The sequence below is a fragment of the Saccostrea echinata genome, unplaced genomic scaffold (assembly GCF_033153115.1).
Source record: "Saccostrea echinata isolate AGI-Se365-2 ecotype Australia unplaced genomic scaffold, CSIRO_AGI_Sech_v1 ptg000054l, whole genome shotgun sequence".
Classification (NCBI taxonomy): Eukaryota; Metazoa; Mollusca; class Bivalvia; order Ostreida; family Ostreidae; genus Saccostrea; species Saccostrea echinata.
Window position 1 is genome coordinate 64,472,983 of NW_026889803.1, and position 23,824 is coordinate 64,496,806.

Genomic DNA, 23,824 nt, shown 5'->3' on the forward strand with positions numbered 1-23,824 from the left:
CACATAAAATCATTCAACTAGGGCGCGTCAGAGTTAATTATGATATCAACCATTCGATTTTAGAAACCCTGTTATGTGTCCAGTGATATACATCAGTGCGTAAAAACGTATCTTTTCCATTCATTCATTCTTTATTTCCTCGTGATATGAGATATTTCATAGAACAAAATCAACTATACATTATACAAAATATACAAAGTAAGAAAAGAAAAAAAAAAAAAAACAGAAATGAAAAATAAATAAACAATGTTTATATACAATCGTCAGTATATTACTTCATTTTTTTTTCAATTGAGCATTTATATATTGTAATCTAAGAGTAACTTGTAGCCTAAATCAAAATTATGGAATGTAAAAATTTTTAAAATCGTGAGTACTGATACCACTGTTCTTTTGCATACATACAACGACTTCAAATGCACGTGAAGTGTCGCTGGTTTGAAGCAAAACACGTTGTTTTATTACCGCGCACAGCACTATTGCTCATAGCTAAGCGATCAGGAGCAAGTTTTGTAAATTCCCTCGATGCGGAAAAACACCCCCATAAAATTAGGCAAAGTGTATTACCTGCGGTGAAAGCTTCAGTTTTAGAAGATGTCATATACATATTTACTAGTTGTTTTGGAGTATTTAATATTTTCTCTACATTTTAAAGGTAAGTATTTAGTAAGTAAGAAAAAAAAGTTGTTTGATCATTTTTAACACTCTGATTACGTATGATTAATGCTGGATTCCTTTTGCATGGCTTGCTCTGGCATGCAGATGTTTCACTTAAAATAACCGATAAGTTAGATGTATGCAATATTAAAAAAACAAGACGTGCAGAGTAAAAACAAGAGAATATCAAACAGCATGACAGTATCTCCATGTAAAATCAAACTATAGATAGTCTTACTTAGGAAACTTTCTACAATATATATAAATCACTCGAGCAAATAATTTAAGTAATGAGAAACTCTATTAACTGTATACTGAATATTTTATACATCTAATAACTTAATGTGTAATATACTACATAATACTAATATAATATATAATATACTTTATAATATTTTTTTTTTTATAAATGTGTTTTCCCGATGCATCATTATTTTTCCCTCTTTTGCATTTTTTTTACTGTTAGTGGCAATTATTATGGTCAACTTGCCTGCGCATATCACAAAAAGATGAAATAATTATGTGCACTGAGAAATGGCGACATTCAGCATTTTTCTTATCATCCAACATCTGAAAAAATGTTACGCCATCCAAGACAAACAACTGTAATAAATGGGTCGCTGATACAGCTAGTTCACCATAATGCCGCCGCCTCACGCAGCGAGCTACTGAGTCCCTCCCAATCCGAACCAGAGGCTCACGGTTGACTCTTGCATGGTAAAAAGCAACTTATTAGAGAGAGAGAGAGAGAGAGAGTTTCTGCATCATAAGCCTTGCAGAATGTTTTTATAGCTTATTTTTCACCAGAAGGTGTGTGCGATATATTTTACATAAACAGCATACGGAGTTGGTAAACTGTCAAGTGAGTCTATAGGATACTCCCCTCTGGTACATTGTAATTCTTTGAGTTAAGTGGATTTTCTTAAGTAAATCAATTCTGTTAATGTGAAAGTTCTTCTTTAAAAAAGGACTAAACGAAATCTTCTTCCTCAGAGGACATCCATGTAACACTAAGAAATAATAATGTATTTTTTTAAAGACACCATTGTTTATTTTGAAAAGATTTTTTCCCCCAATTTTGTTTTTAAAAGAATCTTTTTCACTAAAAAAAATTAAGTTATTAATCTATACCACAATTCTTCTGACAATTAAATAAGTGGCATCCCTTAATTTTATTTCACCTCTTTACATCTACATGGAAATCATATCTATGTAATTTAACTCAGTACATTTACAATGAACCAATCCCCGTCCCTACATCTTTTTAACAGTCAGACTAACAGACAGGTACATACTTACTTTTACCAAATGTGACTCGTCGAAAGTGGATTTCTTTCATCCTGGGAATAATTTCAGCATTGGACTACTATTCTGTGTGTATTTAAACTAATATACTGTTTTTCCCCACAAATTTTATTGAAAAAAAAAATAAGTTGTCATAACATCGAATTCATTTGTAAATAAAATAAGTGGGAAAACAGTAATCTTACGAAGAAATATTTTGATAAAACATTGAATACTATATATGCATTACCATATCAACAGCCTTCTATGACTAACATAAATAATTATGAAAAAAATGAAATCTGTCTGTTTTAAGAAGCCTGGGTCTATTACATTTTTTGTTCATCAATGCTGCAGATTGTGTGTTGTACAACTCGACCGCCCGCTGGTGAAGATTAAGCTGTAATTACTTAAATACACATCACCCCGTTACTCTCTCGAGGCTGAGATGAAAAATGGTGGGAGGGGCTTTCTTTATAAATTGGCAAGAATTCATCTTCCGTATGTTTGATGCGGTGTTAATTGTGTTTATTTTTTATGTCTTTTTGTTACCCCCCCCCCTCCCCTTTCCAATGTAAGGATGATATTTTTAAGAAAAGGTGAGATTAAAATTTATTTCCAAGACACTTTTTTTCAGTTTTTCTTTGTTTTGATATTTGAAAAGAATTATCGTAGACGATTTTTTAAAAAAATGTATTTCCTTGTGGACAAGACCCATCCCACCCCACCCCCCACCCCTCCAATATACACCAGGTCTATTTTTTTCATTTGTTCTTTTTTATGCTTTTGAAAAATCCCTAGACCCAGAGTGTATATAGGGGAGGGGATCATGTCTACAAATAATTCGGCATATTTCACAAATGATTGATATTATGATAAATTTGTCTTTACAACAAAAAGGTTAACCTTTCACGAGAGTCTCAGAAATCGAGGGGGAACCCCCGTGATTTTATTTTGTGTGTTCTTACACAGCCATTCTCTTCATAACGTGATTATTTTTTTTTTTTACTGAGGGTATATTACACATGTCTACATTCTCTCTTTGGCAGACGTAACGAAATTATTGATTACGGTATCAGAAAACAGTAAAAAACAAACAAGTGAAGAGAGCCTGTCTCCATCTGTGTTTAATTATTCCGTCAGTCAACATTGTTCAGGCTCTGTAAAATCCATCTTGGAAAGTGGTGGGTATATCTATTAGTGCATTAACCTCAATGTTAGATGGATGCAGCCAGACACATCACTCCTTAGCATTAGTAAGGGGATAATCACTCCCTGTCTGTCTGTCAGTGTAGGAACACTCTTTTCAGCATAGATTATGTAGCAAAAGGAAAATTGGCTCATTGAAAGGAAACTGGAGCAAAATTATGTCACACTTGGTTTTTGACTGTCATACGATTTGTTTTACAATAAGATATTTAATTCAAAATTTTATGAATCATCTGAAGGATAAGAGAACATTTTAAGGCTAAGGTTAAAGTCTATATCACATGATTAATTTTTTTTAAGCAAAGAACTAATAAATATAAATCAATACAATGTCGGTTTCAATTCGAATTATATAATTATATGTCAAAAAAGCTGTTCAATTGCATGCAGGATATATTGTGTTCTGAAATATTTCTTAAAGCGCCACAATGCGCATCAATCGAAAACGTATGAGAAAAAAAGAATGACAAGACTTGAACAGTCTTATATGCTTATGATACAGGATAGTCATCCTTCCTCTTCCCTAACACTTCATGTAATACGTTCCGTATCAGGAAAGATATCTAATCCCAAAAATGCCTTCACAAACATTAAATTATTCTGTCAGTGTTCTTTGAACTAGTAGCTTACTTAAATTTCATTTCAGAGTACCTGTGCCAGCATAAAGTCGCCAGTTCTTGTAATGGTAATAATTTACAAATCAACTGCTTGGACAACGAAAAAATAGCAATAGAAAGAATATTTTTTGGAGCGAGGTCCACAGTTTCCCCACTCGATTGTAATGCGGAGGGAGAAACGAATCCAGCTTGTTGCCGAAGAGGATATGGGGACTGTATAGCGTACAACTCCAACACAGCAACAATAGTGACGAGACTATGCACAGGTCGTCAGACCTGCTTATATCCAACAAGATCAGTAAAAATAGACAGATGTCAGGATCCAACACTAGAGAGCTCTGACTATATGACGGTATATTATAACTGCATTCCAGGTGAGTGCATTAGAGTTTTTAACTCATGAAATGAAATTGAAAACAGGCATCGACAATTTGAGAAACCTGTCCCCAAAACATAACCATTTTTCAGAAGCTTAACGTGAATCTTAAACCTCTATTCTTCCTTGAATAGGTTTTTGCATTTGAAGGCCTATCCTTTGTTAAACAGACCCTAAAAGCAATTAAGAAACCAGAAAGGTGGTTAACAAATGGATGACAGAGAATCCATCTTGCTTATCCAAAGACATTGAACCATAAATCATGAAAATTAACACCGAGTAAACTATTGAGGAAAGTATCAAGTCTTTTCTTTGGTTTCGCAGATTAGGACCAAACAAGACAACGAGAAGAAAAATGTGAAGATAACGAAGTGTGATCAATTTAATAAATCATGTAAACTGTGAACAATCTGATAAATCATGTAAACTGATCAATCTAATAAATCATGTATACTGTGATTAATCTAATAAATTTCTGTAAACTGTGATCAATCTAATAAATCATGTAAACTGTGATCAATCTAATAAATCATGTAAACTGTGATCACTCTGATAAATCATGTAAACTGTGATCAATCTGATAAATTATGTAAACTGTGATCAATCTGATAAACCATGTAAACTGTGACCACTCTAATAAATCATGTAAACTGTGATCAACCTGATAAATTATGTAAACTGTGATCAATCTGATAAATCTTGTAAACTGTGATCACTCTGATAAATCATAAACTGTGATCAATCTAATAAATCATGTAAACTCTGATCAATTTAATAAATCATGTAAACTGTGATCAATCTAATAAATCATGTAAACTCTGATCAATTTAATAAATCATGTAAACTCTGATCAATTTAATAAATCATGTAAACTCTGATCAATCTAATAAATCATGTAAACTGTGATCAATCTGATAAATCATGTAAACTCTGATCAATTTAATAAATCATGTAAATTGTGATCAATCTGATAAATCATGTAAACAATACGAAGCATGAACAATGCAAAGCACGAATCTCTGGAAACACCAAGAGGTGAGTTAAAGAGCCTAGGATACTGTAAATAAGCATGTCGACTGGTCACACCACAGTGAGCTCTCTGTTTTGATCAGGTAAATAGAGTACTCCAAAGTCATATCAGGTGAATAGAGTACTCCAAAGTCAAATCAGGTAAATAGAGTACTCCGAAGTCAAATCAGGTAAATAGAGTACTCCGAAGTCAAACCAAGCGTAAAAGAATGCCCTTACAATTATTAGGAAACGTCAGTTTAATACGACCAAAGGATAGGTAGTACTTGCAAACATGGTAATTATAACGACCATATAATATGTAAAATGCTGACTTAAAACGAGATCTTTGAATGCCCTGTTACATCAACTTATTTTTTAGTAGCCTGCTTTGGTTTTAAAAAAAAAACAGATTGATAGTTCTCATTTAGAACATACTCTTGCTTACCTAATCAGATGGGAGACAAACTCCTATGCAGGTGATAGTGGAGTATTACTACATAAATAGGAAAAGTTGACGATGGAAAAGTTGAAGTCATATACCCCATTCATACGACACGATTTGCATACCTCAGTATATTTTACACATATGTAAATTTACTTACATGTGCAATTTTTGTCGTATGAACTGATTTGCTCATATGCAAATTATGCACAGTTGAGTAAATTTGCACCTGGTCAGGACAAGGTGTAAATTAACTTTTGCATACACGTTGTCGCAAAATATTTGCTCCCGTGTGTAAAATTTGTCGTATGAACACGCAGCAAATTTACTTATGTAATTTTTTGTCATGTGTATTGCATCAATCTCCGTTTTAAGTTTTGTTATGGTTATATTTACATTTCCAATGTCTTTGTCCGAGATAAAATTATAAATTATAAAAATACTTTATTTCTACATAAATCTACTGGTTTTAGGCGCGGTTAAAAAAAATCACGTGCGGGGCGGGACAAATAGAGACAGAAGCGGGGCTATTCGCACGGGAATTTGCAGAATCAGGAGCATGTAAATATAAGGAATAACTGTCAGATTTTTTGGATTCATGATGATGATCAATCGATTGGCTTGCATGATAATTTTATGCATAAACGCCTTCGGCGTTTATGCAAATTATCACGCAAGCCACTCGATTGATCACATCATGAATCCAAAAAATTAGACAGTTATTCCTTAAGTATATGCATTGGCATGTAAAATATCAGTCGGTAAACATGGCTGCTAGAAAGTAAAGCTCTAAAAATACGCGGATTTTCAAGGGTCAATCTTGCGCTAAGTAAACAAAAATTGAAAGTGAACTGAGTTACTGTAAGGGTAGATCTGTTGGTGTATGGCTTCAAAAGCCAAGTCTTCAAAGGGTATACCCTCTGTCGCCGAGAAGTACTACTAGCATAGTAATTTCTCCAAACTGCTTTCTCCACTCTGGAAACAAGGAACCATTATCTCCTCTGAAATAAATTTTCGAATATGTAAAAACGCGGGCATCGTGACCCTTCGTGGCAAACCTGTTTATGTCTCTAAAGATGTAGCTGTGGTTGCAAACACCCTGCAGATTCAATGAGTAGAATCCCTTCCTTTCAAGTAGACTCCGTGTGAATGCTTAGGAGCTATGATAGGAATATGCGTGCCATCAATCGCTCTACCATAGTTTAGCCCTTGATGACTTTCTTCATTCTTTCTCAGTTTTAAACTGAGGCAGGCTACTGACAGATAAGTTTATGTTACAAGGATTTCAACAACCTCGTTTCAAGTCAGCATTTGGTAAATAGATAGATTTCATATGACACATTTTCAATTCGAGTTATTTCCCTTGGTCGCCATCTTGGAGATCAAACTGGTATTTAAGCAGAAATATAAGGGCAAAAATCTTTGAATTACTAAACCTATGAACTTTGTTAACATATTTTCGTAAGAAAAACTGTGTTATCTTCGCCTCATTGTCCAGTATGAGAAGTTTAAATTGGTTGAATTATGAAGGAATCTGGCCTTGTTAGCGCCAAATATGGCGACAGACGGAAAATTACTCTTTGGTCATTATAATGATCTTATTAGCAAATATAACCTATCATTGGATCATATTTTGGCTGATTTCTTCCATACCAATTGTTAGGACTTTGTTTATACTTAATTTGACTACAGAATGATCAATACATAAGGCTTATGGCGGGTGTGACCGGTCGACAGGGAATGCTTACTCCTCCTAGGCACCTGATCCCACCACCGGAATTTCCAGGGGTCCGTGTTTATTCCCTCTTCACATATTTGTATTGTTCAAAGATTTTTGAGATCGATCACAGTTTGTTATCTTCACCCTTTTCATTCTCCTTCTGGAAAATACACATATTCTTCAAGCAGATATTCCATAGTGGCCTCGTAAACTCGATGTTTGCAATCATACATGGTAGATTTTCCAACACCAAAATGATTTCTAATCGTACGTCCCTTATTCCTCTGAAGACGCTAACCAGTAGATGGTAACAGCCACCTTCTTCTTTACATCCAACGGCTCTTCCACAGTCTTTGGGTCGGGACAAAAGCATTTCCCAACTTCTCACAAAATTTTATGAAATTTATGAAATTTTATGAAATTTTCCTTAAACAATTGAAAATTCTTATACCAATCTTCGTCCTTTAAGTCATATAGAACGGTTCTGTCGTACCAATTTTTGGATCGGATTTTTCTTCAACTTTCTTTGATGAACATCCAAAAGTTAATCCTATACCTAAATAGTAAGTTAATCCTATACCCAAATAGTAGTTTTTTCTGTGAAAATTTACAAGTCTGAAGCGGTCCATCTCCTTATTTTAAATGACAATTTGAGGATTTACTTATGGTACATAAATCTCGTCTGAACGCATAGCAAATTAACTTTTACTTATGTGTGTAAATTTACTCATATGTAAATTTGCACACATAAGCAAATTTTCGTCGTATGAATGGGGTATTAGTTTAGGCGTTTGTCGTCTGTAGTCTGTAAAAATTCCAATTATGAAACTGATGTAGCAGACTCTGTGGTGTCTTTTTTATTTCTATATCGAGTCGACCTATGTAAATGAAAGTAATTATTGTTAATTGATAAAATCTGCGATACATCTAAATGTCGAATTTAAGTCCAAATGAAGAGTTTTCTTCTTCTAATGTAAATTTTGAATAATATATGCTTCATGAGAATAGAAAAACAGGTCGGCTGACAAAGTAGTAAAATTAGTGTCCATTGGAATTCCAATAGATCATGTGAGGACATAGCCTCCAAAGACAAATATTGTCAATGAGGAACTCCAAAATCTTTCTGATATCAACTTTCAGAGTACTTGTGTGTAGAATTGGAATGATGTTAAATGAAGTAATGTAATTTGTTGAGGACCAATCATAAGACATGGATATTTTTATTAAAGAAGCAGTTGTATATATAAAATCAAAAAGCTCTGTCTTTAATTTATAGCGAGGAATAATTGTATAGAGTGCTGAAAAGTCATACATCTTGATTTTAATGATTTTGGTGGAAAATGTGATTTTCAAATTTTTTGAGTTCCTCGGAGGTATCCAGAATCCACATTTGCTTTACCCCACTTCTTAAATACCGGGGTATGCTGTAGCACAGAAGGTCTGTCGTACCTCCTCCACACAGTTAATATTTCTGTAAGGAGTAAAGACAGAGACTTGGTAAAACATTTTCTAGATCCTGCAATGTTTCTTTGTTTTTACGGATTTTTATTTTTAAAAAAGTGTGGCATTTTATATGACTTTACGGAACAGCAATCTATTGCTGCATTGAGCCCTATATACACGATGAATGAGAAAGGCTGAAGACAACGATCAGTGATAGATCTCAAGAAAACTACAGACAATGCAAATATGTGAACGGTGCATGCTCACGGAGCCTTAGCAATTTCAGAGATAGGATCAAGTGCCTAGGGGGAGTAAGCATCCCCTGTTGACCATTCACACCCTCGTGAGCCCTATGTATTGATCAAGTAGACAGGGCATTCCGTAGTCAAATTTAGTACAAAACAAAGGCCTAACAATTGGTATGAAACAAGTCAGCCAAAATACGACCCAGTGAAAGTTTAATTTGCTAATAAGGTCATTATAACGACCTTAGAAATTACGGAATGCTGAATTTAAACGAGATTGTTGAAATCCCTTCAACATCAACTTATGTGTGAAAAGCCTGCCTCGGTTTAAAAATTGAGCATACTGAGAGCATGCGCTTGAGCAGCGAATAGGTTGGGAGACTTAAACACCATATGCAGGTGATAGCGGAATATTACTTCATACCATAAATAAGGAAAGCTGGCGGTGGAAAAGCTGAAGTCATCTCGTTTGTCATACAGTTTTGTTGCTAGTTGGTCCTTAGGGATTCCAGTGTAGGAGTGGTAAATCAAATTCACTTTCCTTGACTGGAATTTTAAAAGTATTTAAAACTAAAACGTGATTTTGAAGATTTTCACCCTTTGAAAGGGAACAATGAGTATAAGATGGATTTCTAATTATTCTAAAATGCAGTTGTAATAATAAGCCTAGTCCGAAATATCTGACGTTTTCCAGGCGTTTTTCACAATTTTGATATTTTACGTGCCAGGAAACGTCAGAACTGGCGCCATTTTAAAAAGTGGAACTTGATTTTCGATATTTGCAAACCGAATTAAATGACATACTCGCAACGTATCAATAGCACAATGCATCTAGTTCTCAGAAATATCGCTTATAAGAAAATATCACACCAAATTTCGATACAGGTCTCACGAGATTTCAAAATGCATGAAGCCAAAACAAACCTCGACAGTTTGATGTTTTTTTTCAACAGACCCATTATATTATAAAGGAAAAATAAAAGCGATATTGGTAAATACTCGAAGCATTGTACTGCTGATGTGAGTAAGACAATTAATTCGGTTCGCATATATCGAAAATCGTCCCGAGAATGCCGCCTTTGGTTGGAGGCGGCGAATTCCCACTTTTCATTATGGCTCCTGTTCTGACGTTTTCCTGGCACGTCAAATATCAAAATCGTGAAAAACGCCTGGAAAACGTCAGGTATTTTGGACTATAATGAGCCTTACACATATTGTTCATTTATTTTCTCTACATTCAGTTATGAGAATAAAGTACATTGTCATTATAGTACATTGTATTTTTAATTCTTTTACCACTTCCAGATTTCTGAAAACAAGAAGGATAGATGACATACTCTCGGCCTTTTAATTGTCCAATGATTCGTTAATATCAAATTCTTTATACTTAATACAACCATTCTTCACCATAAATAAAAAATATGCTTTTTGATATCATCGACAACAGCTCCTTCTTTAAAAATGGAAATCGTGTTTGGTAATCTACAAATTTACTCTGTCAAAAATCCTTCTGATTCTACATACAAGTACTCTGAGGTTGATATCAAAAAGATGCTTGAATCCTTCATTGGCAATATTTATATACTCTGCTGGGACCAGGTCTTCCAATTATCTGTCGAATATTTGATTGGCACTAACTGTGCTCCTTTATTAGCCGACATGTTTCTATATTTCTATGAAGAATTTATTTTAAAAAAACTTCTACATGGGAAGAAGAAACCCTTTCCTTTGGCTTTCAACTCATCATTAAAATATATTGATGACCTGTATCAGTTAACACTAGTTACTTTCATTCATATGTCGACTTGATGTATCCAAGTGAATGAACTTGAAAAAAAAAGATATCACAAGGGCTGCCATATCTGATTCATACTATGGTGTTTTACTGACTATAGATCACCAGCTAACACCTAATCTGTGTAATAAATTGGATGACTTCAACTTTTTCATCGCCAGGCTACTAACAAATAAGTTGATGTTAAGGGTTTTCAACATCCTCGATTAGAATTAACGAAAATTCGAAAATTCTATGGTCGTTATAATGACCTTGCTTGCGAATACCACCTGTCGTTGTGTGACTGGTTGACAGGGGTTGCTTACTTCTCCTAGGCACCTGATCTCATATCTGGAGTTTCCAGGAGTCCGTGTTTTATGCCATGTTTATAAATTTGTATTTTTAAAAGAATTTTATGATGGATCTTCATGGGCAAAATGTCGAAATCTCCCCATTCATGCCCATCGACCAGCATACTTTCGTCAAAATTAAGGTTATGACACACTGTCTGGACATTGCCTCCTTAAGAACCTTACAGGGTATATAAACTAAGTGGTTTTTTGTATAATTAAGTGGCTTCAGAGGGACGCCCTGTACAGAACGTTCTCACTGAGCTGATGCAATGCATAACCTTTGCAAATCTGAATAAGAACCAAGACTTATCATTTTATCTAACCAGAGAAATATTTTGTTCAGTATCAAATTATTCAAAGTATTCAGTTATGGCTTCTGCTGTTTGTTCCAGAAAAACTCCTGTTATGACAATGCCATTTGTAACTTAAGCAAGAGCAACCATAATATGTATTACACGACGTCTTATTCTTTATTGGCCTCAGATATAAAAGCAATGGTTAAAGTAAGAGCTTGATACTTAATTCATACCTTTCTTATGCCTTAAAGTGAAATACAACGATTTATCAAAAATTTTAGTTGCATGCGTATTTTTGGAACCCACTGTACGTTTCATCTGAAACAAGTCACCAATTAATCATCTTTTTTCTCTGGAAAACCTAATTTTTCAGAAATCTTGTGGTCTTATCCCTCCGACTAAAGCAAGAGAAGTTATTCTACCGTCGCTCAAACAATCATATTTTTTTTTCTGCACCACTTAATGAATCACTTAGTGGCATTGCGTATTGCTTTCAGTTACTACAACAACTCTGTAATAATTACCAGACAGGGGTAAAAAGTGTATGAAGCACAAGCCTGATCAAGCACCCTGAAAGGAATATGAGGTTAAGATTAGAACACTTAGTCTTGTCAACAAATTAATGTTACCAGGACCAGTAATTCTGAAATAAAATTACAAAATAATAAAACATATGATTTCAGAGATTCACGTCATTGGATTTTGTCAAATTCCAATATGATGAGCTTAAATATAAAAGTGTGTGTTCTAAGACTCGAAATTCTCAACGTAATATGAATATATACCAGCATGTTCACATAGTATGAATAGAAAAAATAATCTACAGCAAAATATCGGTAAGGCTACACACTAAAAACGCTGTAAACAATAATTATTATATCTGAGACACAATGTATATCTTTTGTAGGTACTTCAACAGTAAATATTTGCTCAGATGACAAAATACAAGCCAAACCGCCTTTATACCTCTCAAACAAAGAATATCCTCTTCCAAGGACAGGGTTCAGCAATTGTACTTGTATGATTGTGAAGCACCCGAGTCAATCAAAGCTCACTTTGAGAGCGATAGAAATATCCTTTATAGATCCCCAGTGTTCAGTTTCGTTAACAGTAGAACACGGAGAAGATTTAGAGAATAAATTTCCATGTAATTATAAAATGGGTGGATACAGACAGTGGCTAGAGGTGACATCAGATAGTGCCACCGTCAGCCTGACCAACAAAGAGGACCAGGGCGACACCTACTTTTGGATGCAAATTGACAGTAAGACAAACAATTAAAAAGTACTTATAGAATGGTCTTTGAGAAGGTTCCACTGCGTGGATTTTTGCAATATATCAAGCACTGCTTGCATGAACTTAGTACATACTAGTATAGGCTTTAAGAAAAACTGAAAAAAAAATTCTACATTTACTTAAACGTTTTTCTATATCCATGCATTAATTTTTAAGGGGTGACGTATTTTTAAAATAAAGAATTAATGTTTAATCAATAAAGTGATATATATGATTATTAATATATATTAGGGTGTAAAAATTTTGCTATTTAATTGGAGTGCCTGATGCATAGAAAACATGAACAAATATATGTTAATTTTTATATCAATATACGTAAAATTAAGTTAGTTTGTTGTTTCATTCAACTATAAAATATTTTCTTTATAGCTTCTGATGTATCAGAAGACTTGGTCAGTTTATATTGTGGAGATGCATTAGAGAAATTTTTAAATCCTGATTCAATGACAACGGGACAAACGACTACTAATGCACCATCCGTAACAACTATGCAGTCAACACACCAGGCTACAACTATGGAATCAACGCACCATGCAACAACTATGGAATCAACGCACCATGCAACAACTATTGAATTATCAACGTCCACAATGAGAGAAACATCAAAGATGACAACAGCAGTACAAACCACTACAGAGGAGGATATGATTACAAGAAGTGGTACTTCAACTCTAAAATCCCAAACCACCAAACGCACAGCAATAAAACCCGTCACAACCCAAATCATAACAGTGAAACCTATGACAACGACAAGCACTACAATGAAACCTATGACAACGAAAAGCACTACAATGAAACCTATAACAACCAAAAGTACAATGAAACCTATGGCAACCCAAAGTACCACAACAAAACAAGAGATGATAGATAGGAATCTAAGTACAACCAATTTAACAACTGAAAATCCCACCTCTTCTTCCACATTTACCTTCCCCTCTACCACTAAAACCACCACTAAATTTGTGCCAAGAGTGTCAACCACCACCATCACAACCATAAAACCACAAACTACCACAGTCTCTATGGATAGATCTTCTAAAGGTTTAGTTATCCGTCCACAGAAAAAACGTAAGTAGTGTCAGATGATAAATTTAAGTCCATATAAACTACTGCTTTTACGGTCATTAAAATAAACTGTGAAATTTTATGTCTCTATGCGTGAAAGTAACGAGGAGTAATTATGCTTAAAAGTCCAATTTTGGAATCCACTGTACGAATTCTGAGCAGATTAAAAACGGACCTCTAAAACCATCAGAGGTGGGATCAGTTGCCATGGAGGAGTAAGCATTCCCTGTCGAGTGGTTACATCCACCATGAAAAAAAAATCCGTAGACAAAATCAATGTGTAAACAATCGATTGGTAAACAAAATAAATGTAGAAAATTTAATTTTGACATTTGAAATGTCGAAGAAAAAAAATCAAACAAAAACTAGTAATCCGTCTGTTATCTCAAGAGAATGGTTATTGAGCTTATGGCGAAGGAAATCAATAACATTTAATAATCTTTGTGTTCATGATCAATACTTGTGTTCGATACAAGGAACCAACACGTGTAAATTAGTAATCAATGGTAACAGTATGAAGCCATGCAAGTGTTCTTCGATTAGTCTCCGACACAGAATACAAGATTATAACAGACACAACCTTCGTATCATATTTTGGCGTGCAAGAATTGAATTAGCAGATGCCCGTATTTTTATGTGAGAAAAAGAACGCTTGTTGATATCGCCCTTGATGTGAAAAGACGTGGCACGTTTGTTGATGACATTGTTTCGTGCCTCGGCACATGCAGCCCTCTCCGCTCTGGCAGGTAGTAATTAGGCAATAGTATGTATGATGAAACCAATTCGTGAGTAGGCACGCATTAGAACATCAATAGCAGATAGGCCTGTCGAGGATAACTTTGACCCATCATTCATCGTATACATTTAATTACATATTTTACTACTGAAAAATGAACTTTGATCTCCGAGTTTTATTATAAACATGAACAGTTAAGAATTTTGGAGTAGTATTTTTAAGCAGTAAAAAAGAATTAAGTGTAAATGGCTTTTCCTAAATTAACTGATGGGATTTTTCTGTTCGTTTAATCTTCTAGCAACCTCCTATTGACAAAGGGGTGCTTGTCTATATAGCAATACACATGTCAATATACAGCATTCCTAACATTACGCAACTGGTGCCAGAATCTATAAGCATGTGATGTTTATCAGTATTTATCTTATAAAAAGTTCACATATGCATATTATGTCTTTGGTAAAAAGTTTGAGTCATCAACACGAAGGGATTGACTCTCTGATTCAATTCTGAGTCTTTGACACTCCATTCCTCACGGCTTATACTTCACTGCCAAAGAAATTAACCAAACCTCTTTTCCAGATTGCTTTGGCACCTGTCATGACACTTTTGGGCACGGGTTCACACTGAATTTAAAGTCCTTTATCAACCCATCGAAAGTCAAAAAATACTGCAGGTGAGTAAAAAATCACCTCCCTTCAAAATGAAAAGGTTGGGCGGGGGGGGGGGGGGGGGGGTCAAACTTCTTCTTTTCGACAAATGACAACATGAATGTATGAAGAAGACTGAATCATTTATTGTGGTCATGCATATGTCTATCTATGGCTTCAGCTATTTACAGTTTTCATATTAACCAAGTCTCGATATCCCATTTCCACAAATTGTAGTCTTGTTTTCTTAGAGTAGTCTATTTATTCTGTGTAAAATGGAAACCGCTATTATAATAATGTGATCTCATCCTGATCCCAGGGCCCATGTCATACACGAAGATACTTGTAGATTAAAACAGAAGTCGAATCTTTCTTTTCTTTAGTATTTACAATATTACAGTTATATATACATTTTTATCAGCAAAACCAAAAATATTCAACTGATTATACTCATTTTGTGGAAAAATACCCTCTACGTATTGTATGTTTATTTTACTTGTGAATATAATCATGTAATTCTGGCTAAAAAATTATATCAACCTTATTTCATGAGCCTATCTAAATTTTGGTTTTAACCTCTAAATTTTAAAGGGATTAAAAAGATGTTGTATGTAAATTGTCATTATAAATGAAATTTATAATGAATATTATAATGAGGAATATTAATATATCTATCCACATTTAAAGCTTTATACCGAAAATTTCATCTCGCTGCAGACATTTCAAATGGTTTACCTCACGTCCTGTTAATGCTAGGCATGGTCAGTTCTTCAAAGAATTACAAGATTCAGGCCAGATTTAAAAAGCCAAAACTCTAAACAGGTCTTATATATGTTTTTCTTCTACATAAGAGGTCTATTTATATATGTATATATTACACCCAAAGGAAGGACCATCAATGGTAGCTCTTATTTTAAAATTATATTGAGGAGAGTTAATCAGTTTCCCAGGGTGATTTCCTTGTACCTTACAATGCGGCTGCAAATAAGCAGGGAGGCAGAAAAATTTTTAAAGAAAGGAACGTTTTCAGAGCTTATACCATTCCCCGTATTGGCTAGGTCTCAGTCATTATAACATATTTTTTGTTCCAAAAACTCAAGAAAACCATCAAAAGAAGTGAGTGCTATCTATCAGTGTCTCTTGAGGTACCACAGAGAACACTGAAGTGTTATGGTCATGAGACCTAAGTCATTTGTAAAGGTTAACAGGGAATACTTTGAGGGATTGAAAATGTAAAGAAACTGTTTTACGTGCTTTATTTTTGGATACCATTTTGCATTATTTATCGAACGCCCGTCTTATATGACTGCTTTGATTTCAGCGAGATCCATTTAATGAATCAATTAGAAATCGCTCTAAAAACTGTGAAATTAAAACTTCTCTGGGAATTTTTTTTATGATTTAAAATTCTAATTAGGATGTATGTCATTGGAATGTTTTCTTGTCTAATTTGATGTATGCAAGAAATAAAAGATGTATATATGCAAAAAAGTTTTATAACAATGAACAAAATGATCATCCTACACTGAACGATATTTCTGTTCTTTGTTCTTTAAAGGAAAATAAACGATCTGCTTTCCTGTTTCGAATCCAAATCGGAAGAGTGTTCCTCAACAGAAAAGATGGATGCGGACAAGGAACTCAGGGCCAATGTAGCAGGACGTCAGGTCATTTGTGAGGAAAATCTAAGTGGTAAATATAACTCCTATACTGCTTTGAAAGTACCGTACCGCTTTTTTAGGGGGGGGGGGCAGGTCCTTTCAAGATGTTATTACTGCAAATCTGAAAAAGAATAACAATAGTTAGAGAGACATCATCCTACTCAGATTCTACCAAAACAATTTCAAAATAACTACAAACCACGTAAATCAATGAATGTTATTAGTTGTTGGCATTAATTTGGCGATGCATCCCAGCATGTTATAGATCAAAGACGCTATGCATGCACAGAATGCCGGAGTTTATATTTGCATTTGTCTGTTAAGCATTATTGGCTAATTACTGCATCAAATGTTTATTTGGTGATTATAATTAGGACCTTCCAATTCATTATAAGTGTCACATGTTTGTGCTTAAGCGAATTGTTTGTGACGCGTATAATCATGACCATGAAGTGGACCAGTGATAGTTTGCCTGTATTAGAATTAAATGGGCGAGAGAGACGTTTCACAGCCATGTGTGTCTCCCGAGGAATTCATGTAAAATGTACACAATTAAGAGTTAATTAAATTCGTCCAGGTGAATTTCAAGATAAGATATTCACATTACAAGTGTATTTTACATATAAAATGTGTGGAAATCTATGGCATTCAAAACACCATAACACGGACAAGGGGTCAAAAGGTTAAAGCATGCGTTTTATTTTGACGTCACAAACGTCGAACGCCGTGGAAGTGTAACGTCATAAGTGAAAATCAAAAATCACGCTCACATTGAACAGACGCTAGCGCGCTTCATGAAATAAGTCTGTGTGGTCGCCCGCGTGGCGCAGTGGTTAGAGCGTCTGCTCTAGAGTCGCGAAGTAAGGAGTTGATCCTTACGTCGCGGGTTCGAATCCCACTGTGGGACGTGGAGACAGGTCCTTCGGATGAGACCGTATAAACCGAGGTCCCGTGTCGCAGTAGGTGCTGGCACGATAAAGATCCCTCACTGCTCAATGGCCGTAAGTGCCGAGCACAGGACAAAATTTGCAGCTCTCCACCGGCAAGTGGTGGCGTCTCCATATGGGTGAAAAATTCTCGAGAGGGACGTTAAACAACATACAAACAAACAAGTCTGTGTGATTTACACACCAATAACTCACACAAAAAACATTCCTTAAACGACATGAAGTCGGTCACGTGATCAAATTCTATAACGCCCAAAGGGCGTTATAGTAGATTTGATCACGTACCGACTTCATGTCATATCCCAATGAAACTCTAAAAAATGATATTTCATTTCTTATTTTTATAGTTTACTTTTATTCGTGTTACAAGGGAAAATAGGCACTGTTTAGACTTTGTTATGGAAATGCAACATAACATACCTACGACGTCATGAGACGTCACAATCGGAACTTTCCAAATGGCTCGTGCAGTTTGCTTTCCATACACAAGAAAGTCTGATCATGTGACCAACTGTATGTCATTGAAAATTGAAAGTCATTTAATTAGTATTGTTATATAAGGAAAGACATCAGCAAATGTAAATATTTAAAAATACACCATTGTAAAGGACTTTATTATATATTTGTTCAATAATACAGGATTTTTGCATCCCTGATATGAACACAGACACGCTCCCTGTATTATACACCCTGTATCAGCACCCTTTATTTTACCCTTTATCACACCCTTTATTACACCTTTCCGGAACATCTCTGTATTTTTCATTCGGAGTATCTCGGATCTTTTTCTATTAATTGTTTATGAAGTTTATTTAAACTGTAAATTTTCATCAGATATTTTATGCTATTCAAAATAATTATTTGTTTAATTTATAATTATTTCATTTCTTATCGCTGTATGCATTGCCTTTGGAAAAAAAATAATAAGAAAGGAAATTTAACGAAAAAAAGAACTATTATTAAGAACTAATTAATTTACAGGTTTGTATATGATTTTTTGACACTATTTTCAAATATATAATAAAAACAACAATACATGGCAAAATCTGTATCACACCCCATATCAACCCTCGATCAATATCAGCCCTCTGGCCTTCGGCCCTCGGGCTGATATTGGAGTCTCGGGTTGATATGGGGTGTGATACAGATTTTGCCATGTATTATTCTCTATATATTCTATAATGACTAGGGATGTCAATTTTGTCAATAATTCATATTCGAATATTCAATGTAAGTATTCAAATATATTCGAATATTCGATAAAATAAATAAATCTGTTTTATTTTAAATATGCATCATCCTACTCTCATGAAAGGTTTAGCGTAGGTACACTTATATTGGAAGTAAAATTGTATGAAGACTTTTGTAGGTATACAATAAGAAAATCTATTTGATATTTGTCAATGTTTAAAAAAAATAATTGAAATAAAGGTAGAAAAGTATAATTTTAACAAATGAAACGTGTATTTATAGTAGCTCCAACTGAGGAACCAGTCGTCTTACAAAAGGCGTAACGGTATACTGTTCAGATTTCAATACGTGTAATAAATTACAATTATCTCCCTAATAAGAGATATGATTATAATCTTTGATACAATGTAAACAAATATTTCAATAGACAATTTTCCTAGCTATAGGTAATTAACTAATGAATATAAAATTCAGGATTATGTACAACCCGAGATAATCAAGTAATTTACACATTTTTACTGAAATTAAGCCCTTTACAGTATTAATTACAGATTAATTCTATCTGACATTCATTCAATGATCCATTAATTTTATTTTGATAAGTATACTCTTTACGCCTTTTAAACATTCTTAGATTTCATTTTTGTCCTCGATTCTAGATCCAATCGTATCTAACTAATAAAAACTATGAAAGTACGTTTTGTATTATACATAAAGCATTTTTGTACAATTCTTTAACACCTTACTCAAAACAAAATACATGTAATTTAGTAAAGCTATAAGATAAGAAAGTAGTGAAAGAAATCAGGCGATCGAAATTGATCGCTAGTAAACTAAACAGGGATAATTCCAGCACTGTTCTAATCAAATAATCAAAATTTATTAATCACAGTACTTCTTTTTATGAAATCTGAAAAACACCGAATATTCGAATCTTAAATTCATATTCGAATATCAACTCATCGAATGAATATTCGAATGTTAGAATATTCGTTGCCATCCCTAATAATGACCAATATTCCCCCCCCCCTTAAAATTTGATGGAGAAATCTATAATTATGTTATGAAGCAGGGGGATATCTACAAACTTCAAAGCATTTAATATTTCCATCAGCCATGATGCTAGATATGACGTCAGGAAAATGACTTAAATTCATGATTTATGCAGAAAAGGTGCATGTTACGTCGATATTTGAGTAAAACTCACCTAGCGCAGGTCTGCTCCAACTCAATGTTTTTGTATAATGTGAAGAATGTTAATATCAATGAAATATGTGAATATTGTTTTGGAGCAGGTCTGTGCTCTTTAAATTTTGTAGTAAAAATCGAACAAATTTTGTCTGAAAAGTAATACAAAATCCAAATAGTTTGTGACGTCATAGAAACAAAAACTGTCAATAACCTACTACGAAACTATATTTTTTATTTCATACAGTATATACAATTCAGCACATTTCAAAAAAAAAATTCAATATTTGACTTCTCTGAGGGCAAAAATATGCATATACTGCATATAGCTCTTGTATGTGAAGATTTGTGCATGATTTTGACGTGAAAAACATTCCATGTGCAAAACGTTCTACATGAAGTTAAGCTGAGGCTCATTAGGTCGTATTGTATAATATAAACATGAATACTTCCATGTTGTTTAATTATGCAAATCTTTGAATCAGTGCGTGGGCACTTAATTCCATGACATTATAATGGTTGAGTAAGACGTGTACGCTATATAGATGGTACTGGAGGAGACAAGTACTCGAAAAACATCCTTATAGTTGGTTAAATTTACCCCTCGCTGAATTTCATGTTTGTAGTGTTTTGTGTTTTGCAGAGGTCCAGTATATGACAGATTGCTACAATAGGAAGAATTTCAGACGCGAACTGTCATCTTGTGATCAATTGCTTTACCCTTTTGAAAATGTAGACAAGACTGAAATATGCAAGTAAGTTTAAACTGATTACAAGCGCACTTGTCTTATCGAACAAGCTAAAAAAGAAGCAAAATTTAAAAAGCAAACAGAGAAAAACCACACAAAAAATTGACAAAGAAGTAGGAATTGTCATGTTTGAAGAATTTTTTTAAAACATAACCAAAAGATTTCTCAACAATAACAACAACAACAAGAAAACGAAAGTAAAACATTTTTAAAGACTATTTCAAGTTACTAGTATTTTATATGGACTACAAATTATAAAATAAAGTGATAAAAACTATAAAAGTTTGTTCAACCCATCGGTCCCATGGCACGAATGTGCACAGAAATGTTCATATTTTTACATTGCACGCTACTAAATAGAAATATTTTTTTAAATTTGAAAACTAAAAGGTTGCTGAAATTCTTAGTTCTGTGTTTGGGTTCAGTTCTTTTTTGGGCTAAAGACTATTTGCATCACTAAAAATTCAAATATATAAACTTACGAATTTTTTTTTATTTTGGCATCAATTTTTTAATAGCGTACTAAGACCTCTCTGGTTGGATAAATATCAATACTATTCATAAAAAAAAAGAAAATACATCTTATGGAAGCACCTTGTTTAATGGTTTAACTTATATTTCAAATCATAACACAGGACTATAAAACATTATTTAAATGAATATATAAATTGTTAATATTTTATCTTATATACACTAATTATCAAAACTTTTCCAATATTTTATATTCTTTTGAAAATGTACTTTGAGACTACCTTTTAAAGATTGAAGAAGGAATTCGTAGACTGTGTGAGAGATGTTGTAGATGACTGTAATGATACAACTGTATCCACCTTCATGTATAATGTAACCAATAGATTGTTTGATTTCCTGTACAAAACTGAGGACTGTGACACAGGTATATGTATTTGGTAACTTCCAAAAACAATTCATTTTTTCTCGGACTCCTCTTTTTCTCCCTTGAATCACGTGATCCGAGTATTCTTGATAGTAAATAATGTCTTGAATATGTGAATGACTTTCTTGCAGAATCAGTCCAAGGTGACAAGGAACCAGAAGTTATGGTGACCGAGAAACCGACACCAGAACCGGAAGTAGACGACGGAGCCAATAAATCAACACAACAACCAGTCGTACCAGAAAAAAAGGCAGGAGATGACAAGAGAAATGCAGCCCCGAGAGTCCAAGGAATCCCTTATCCTTTCAATATACTTCTAATTGCTAATTTAATGATTTTTCTGTCGTGATGTGTTATGTTGACGAAGTGTTTTTGGAATAATCGCGAAAAGTCTATGGAGTCATTTTTCTACTTTGATGTATGGTATAGACAAGTTAATGTAATAATGGTAGTTAAACTTAGAACTTGATGCATCATCTCTCAGATGAATTTGGTAGTGTTGAGATGTAGTAAACACAAAACATGAAATCTCAGGAACCATTTTTGTTATATAGCTGTTTATAGATTGAAAGGAATACCATAGATAATAAATTATTAATGAGTACATTTATTTTACTTTTATTTACACCAAGTCTCTTAAATCAATTACCTAGAAAGATCTCAAAAGGTCTATTGTTCCATTTACAGTACGAAGTTACTCAAACATCGAGCATAAGAATTCTCAAATTGAGGATCAAGCCCTCTTTGCTTAAAATTGTTTATTTTCACATGGCCGTGATTGTGAATAAAATGTATTTCAATGCACATGTTTATGGTTTCTCTAGAATGTAATATTTGATTTCATAGATATTTTTTATAGTAAATGTTCCTAAGTTTAAGTACGTTTTTTGATAAATGAGAGAGAGAGGGGGGGGGGGGAGAGATTATATTCCTACAAATGTTAACATGAGAAGAATAATTTAATTGGTAATTTTTGGGGTATTAAGCAATCTGTGTTAATTCTGTGTTAGACACAAGCGTATGTTTGTACTTTGGAGGCCATTTTGTATTTGATAAGGATATGTCATTCAAAAACATTATAGTTAAGGAATAGTTTTTCACCTTTAGTTCTCAAACTCCCAAAAAGTCTCTATTTTGAAGTTATTTTACTACTGATAAAGATCACAGTAATTTTCAAAGAGTATATTGAGATAGGATCTTATTCATACATGTATGATTATTTTACATACCATCAACATACATATCATCCATTATTGTACTATACTAATCTATTCTCTTGTTGTAATTAAACAGTTAATTTTTTTTATCAATATTTATTTTTTGCAATTTTCATAAAATATATAAAATTCCAGATTTTGTATAAATAATAAAAAACAGACACTTTTTTAAATAATAAACACAGACAAAAATTACTTCTTATTTGGTTTTTGATATAATTGGTAATGGGTGAAATTACATTTCTTTCTGAATTTTTAATGTTGTTACTGTAATTAGAATCCTTATCATTTAAAGTGCCTGGAGTGGCTGGAGTTAAGTGTAGAAATGCATTTTATGCTACATAGAAGAGTTATTAGATGTTATAAATTTGATATTTGTGAAATATCTTCCTATATAAATGTATGGTGAGTATATTTGATAATGTTTATTGTGCCTGTATAATTTGAGTGCTTGAGTGATGACGTTCCTATGTTCTCGTAGTTATCATATAACTGATTAGATCCCAGTTATTTTCTTACCACCTGTATGTATAAACCGTCATATAATGTCAGAAAACCTGTTTTAAAATATCTATGTTACTTTTCCCTTGGAATGATGATGTTATCTTTTTTTTAATACATTTGAACATGACAATAAATGATGTAATCTTTGTATCATTTTGTTATATTTATAAATCACCATAATGTATAAGAAAAACTTGCGAGAATTCATTACAAATTAAATAGACTGAATGGAGGAATTGTTATGCTCCTTTATACACATTAACTATTAATCTGATTAAATGTTTATAAACAATTTTCAGAT

General features: G+C 33.5%; 1 protein-coding gene across 1 annotated transcript; it reads left to right on the top strand.

Moving 5' to 3' along the window:
- Nucleotides 1-414: 414 nt before the first annotated feature.
- On the top strand, nucleotides 415-23,673 carry LOC133205255 (uncharacterized). Its single transcript, XM_061341025.1, has 9 exons — nucleotides 415-655; nucleotides 3,797-4,141; nucleotides 12,335-12,691; nucleotides 13,093-13,791; nucleotides 15,104-15,197; nucleotides 16,730-16,863; nucleotides 20,802-20,913; nucleotides 21,669-21,802; nucleotides 21,934-23,673. The coding sequence occupies exons 1-9, from the start codon at nucleotides 595-597 to the stop codon at nucleotides 22,149-22,151; spliced, it is 2,154 nt and encodes a 717-aa protein (XP_061197009.1). The 5' UTR covers nucleotides 415-594; the 3' UTR covers nucleotides 22,152-23,673.
- Nucleotides 23,674-23,824: the final 151 nt, after the last annotated feature.

What these genes read in the sequence shown, in the direction of transcription:
- LOC133205255 (XM_061341025.1), top strand. Translation starts at nt 595, where the DNA reads ATGTCATATACATATTTACTAGTTGTTTTGGAGTATTTAATATTTTCT. An exon ending in ATTTTCTCTACATTTTAAAG is followed by an intron (nt 656 to 3,796) that starts GTAAGTATTTAG and finishes ATTTCATTTCAG; the next exon opens with AGTACCTGTGCCAGCATAAA. An exon ending in AACTGAGGACTGTGACACAG is followed by an intron (nt 21,803 to 21,933) that starts GTATATGTATTT and finishes ACTTTCTTGCAG; the next exon opens with AATCAGTCCAAGGTGACAAG.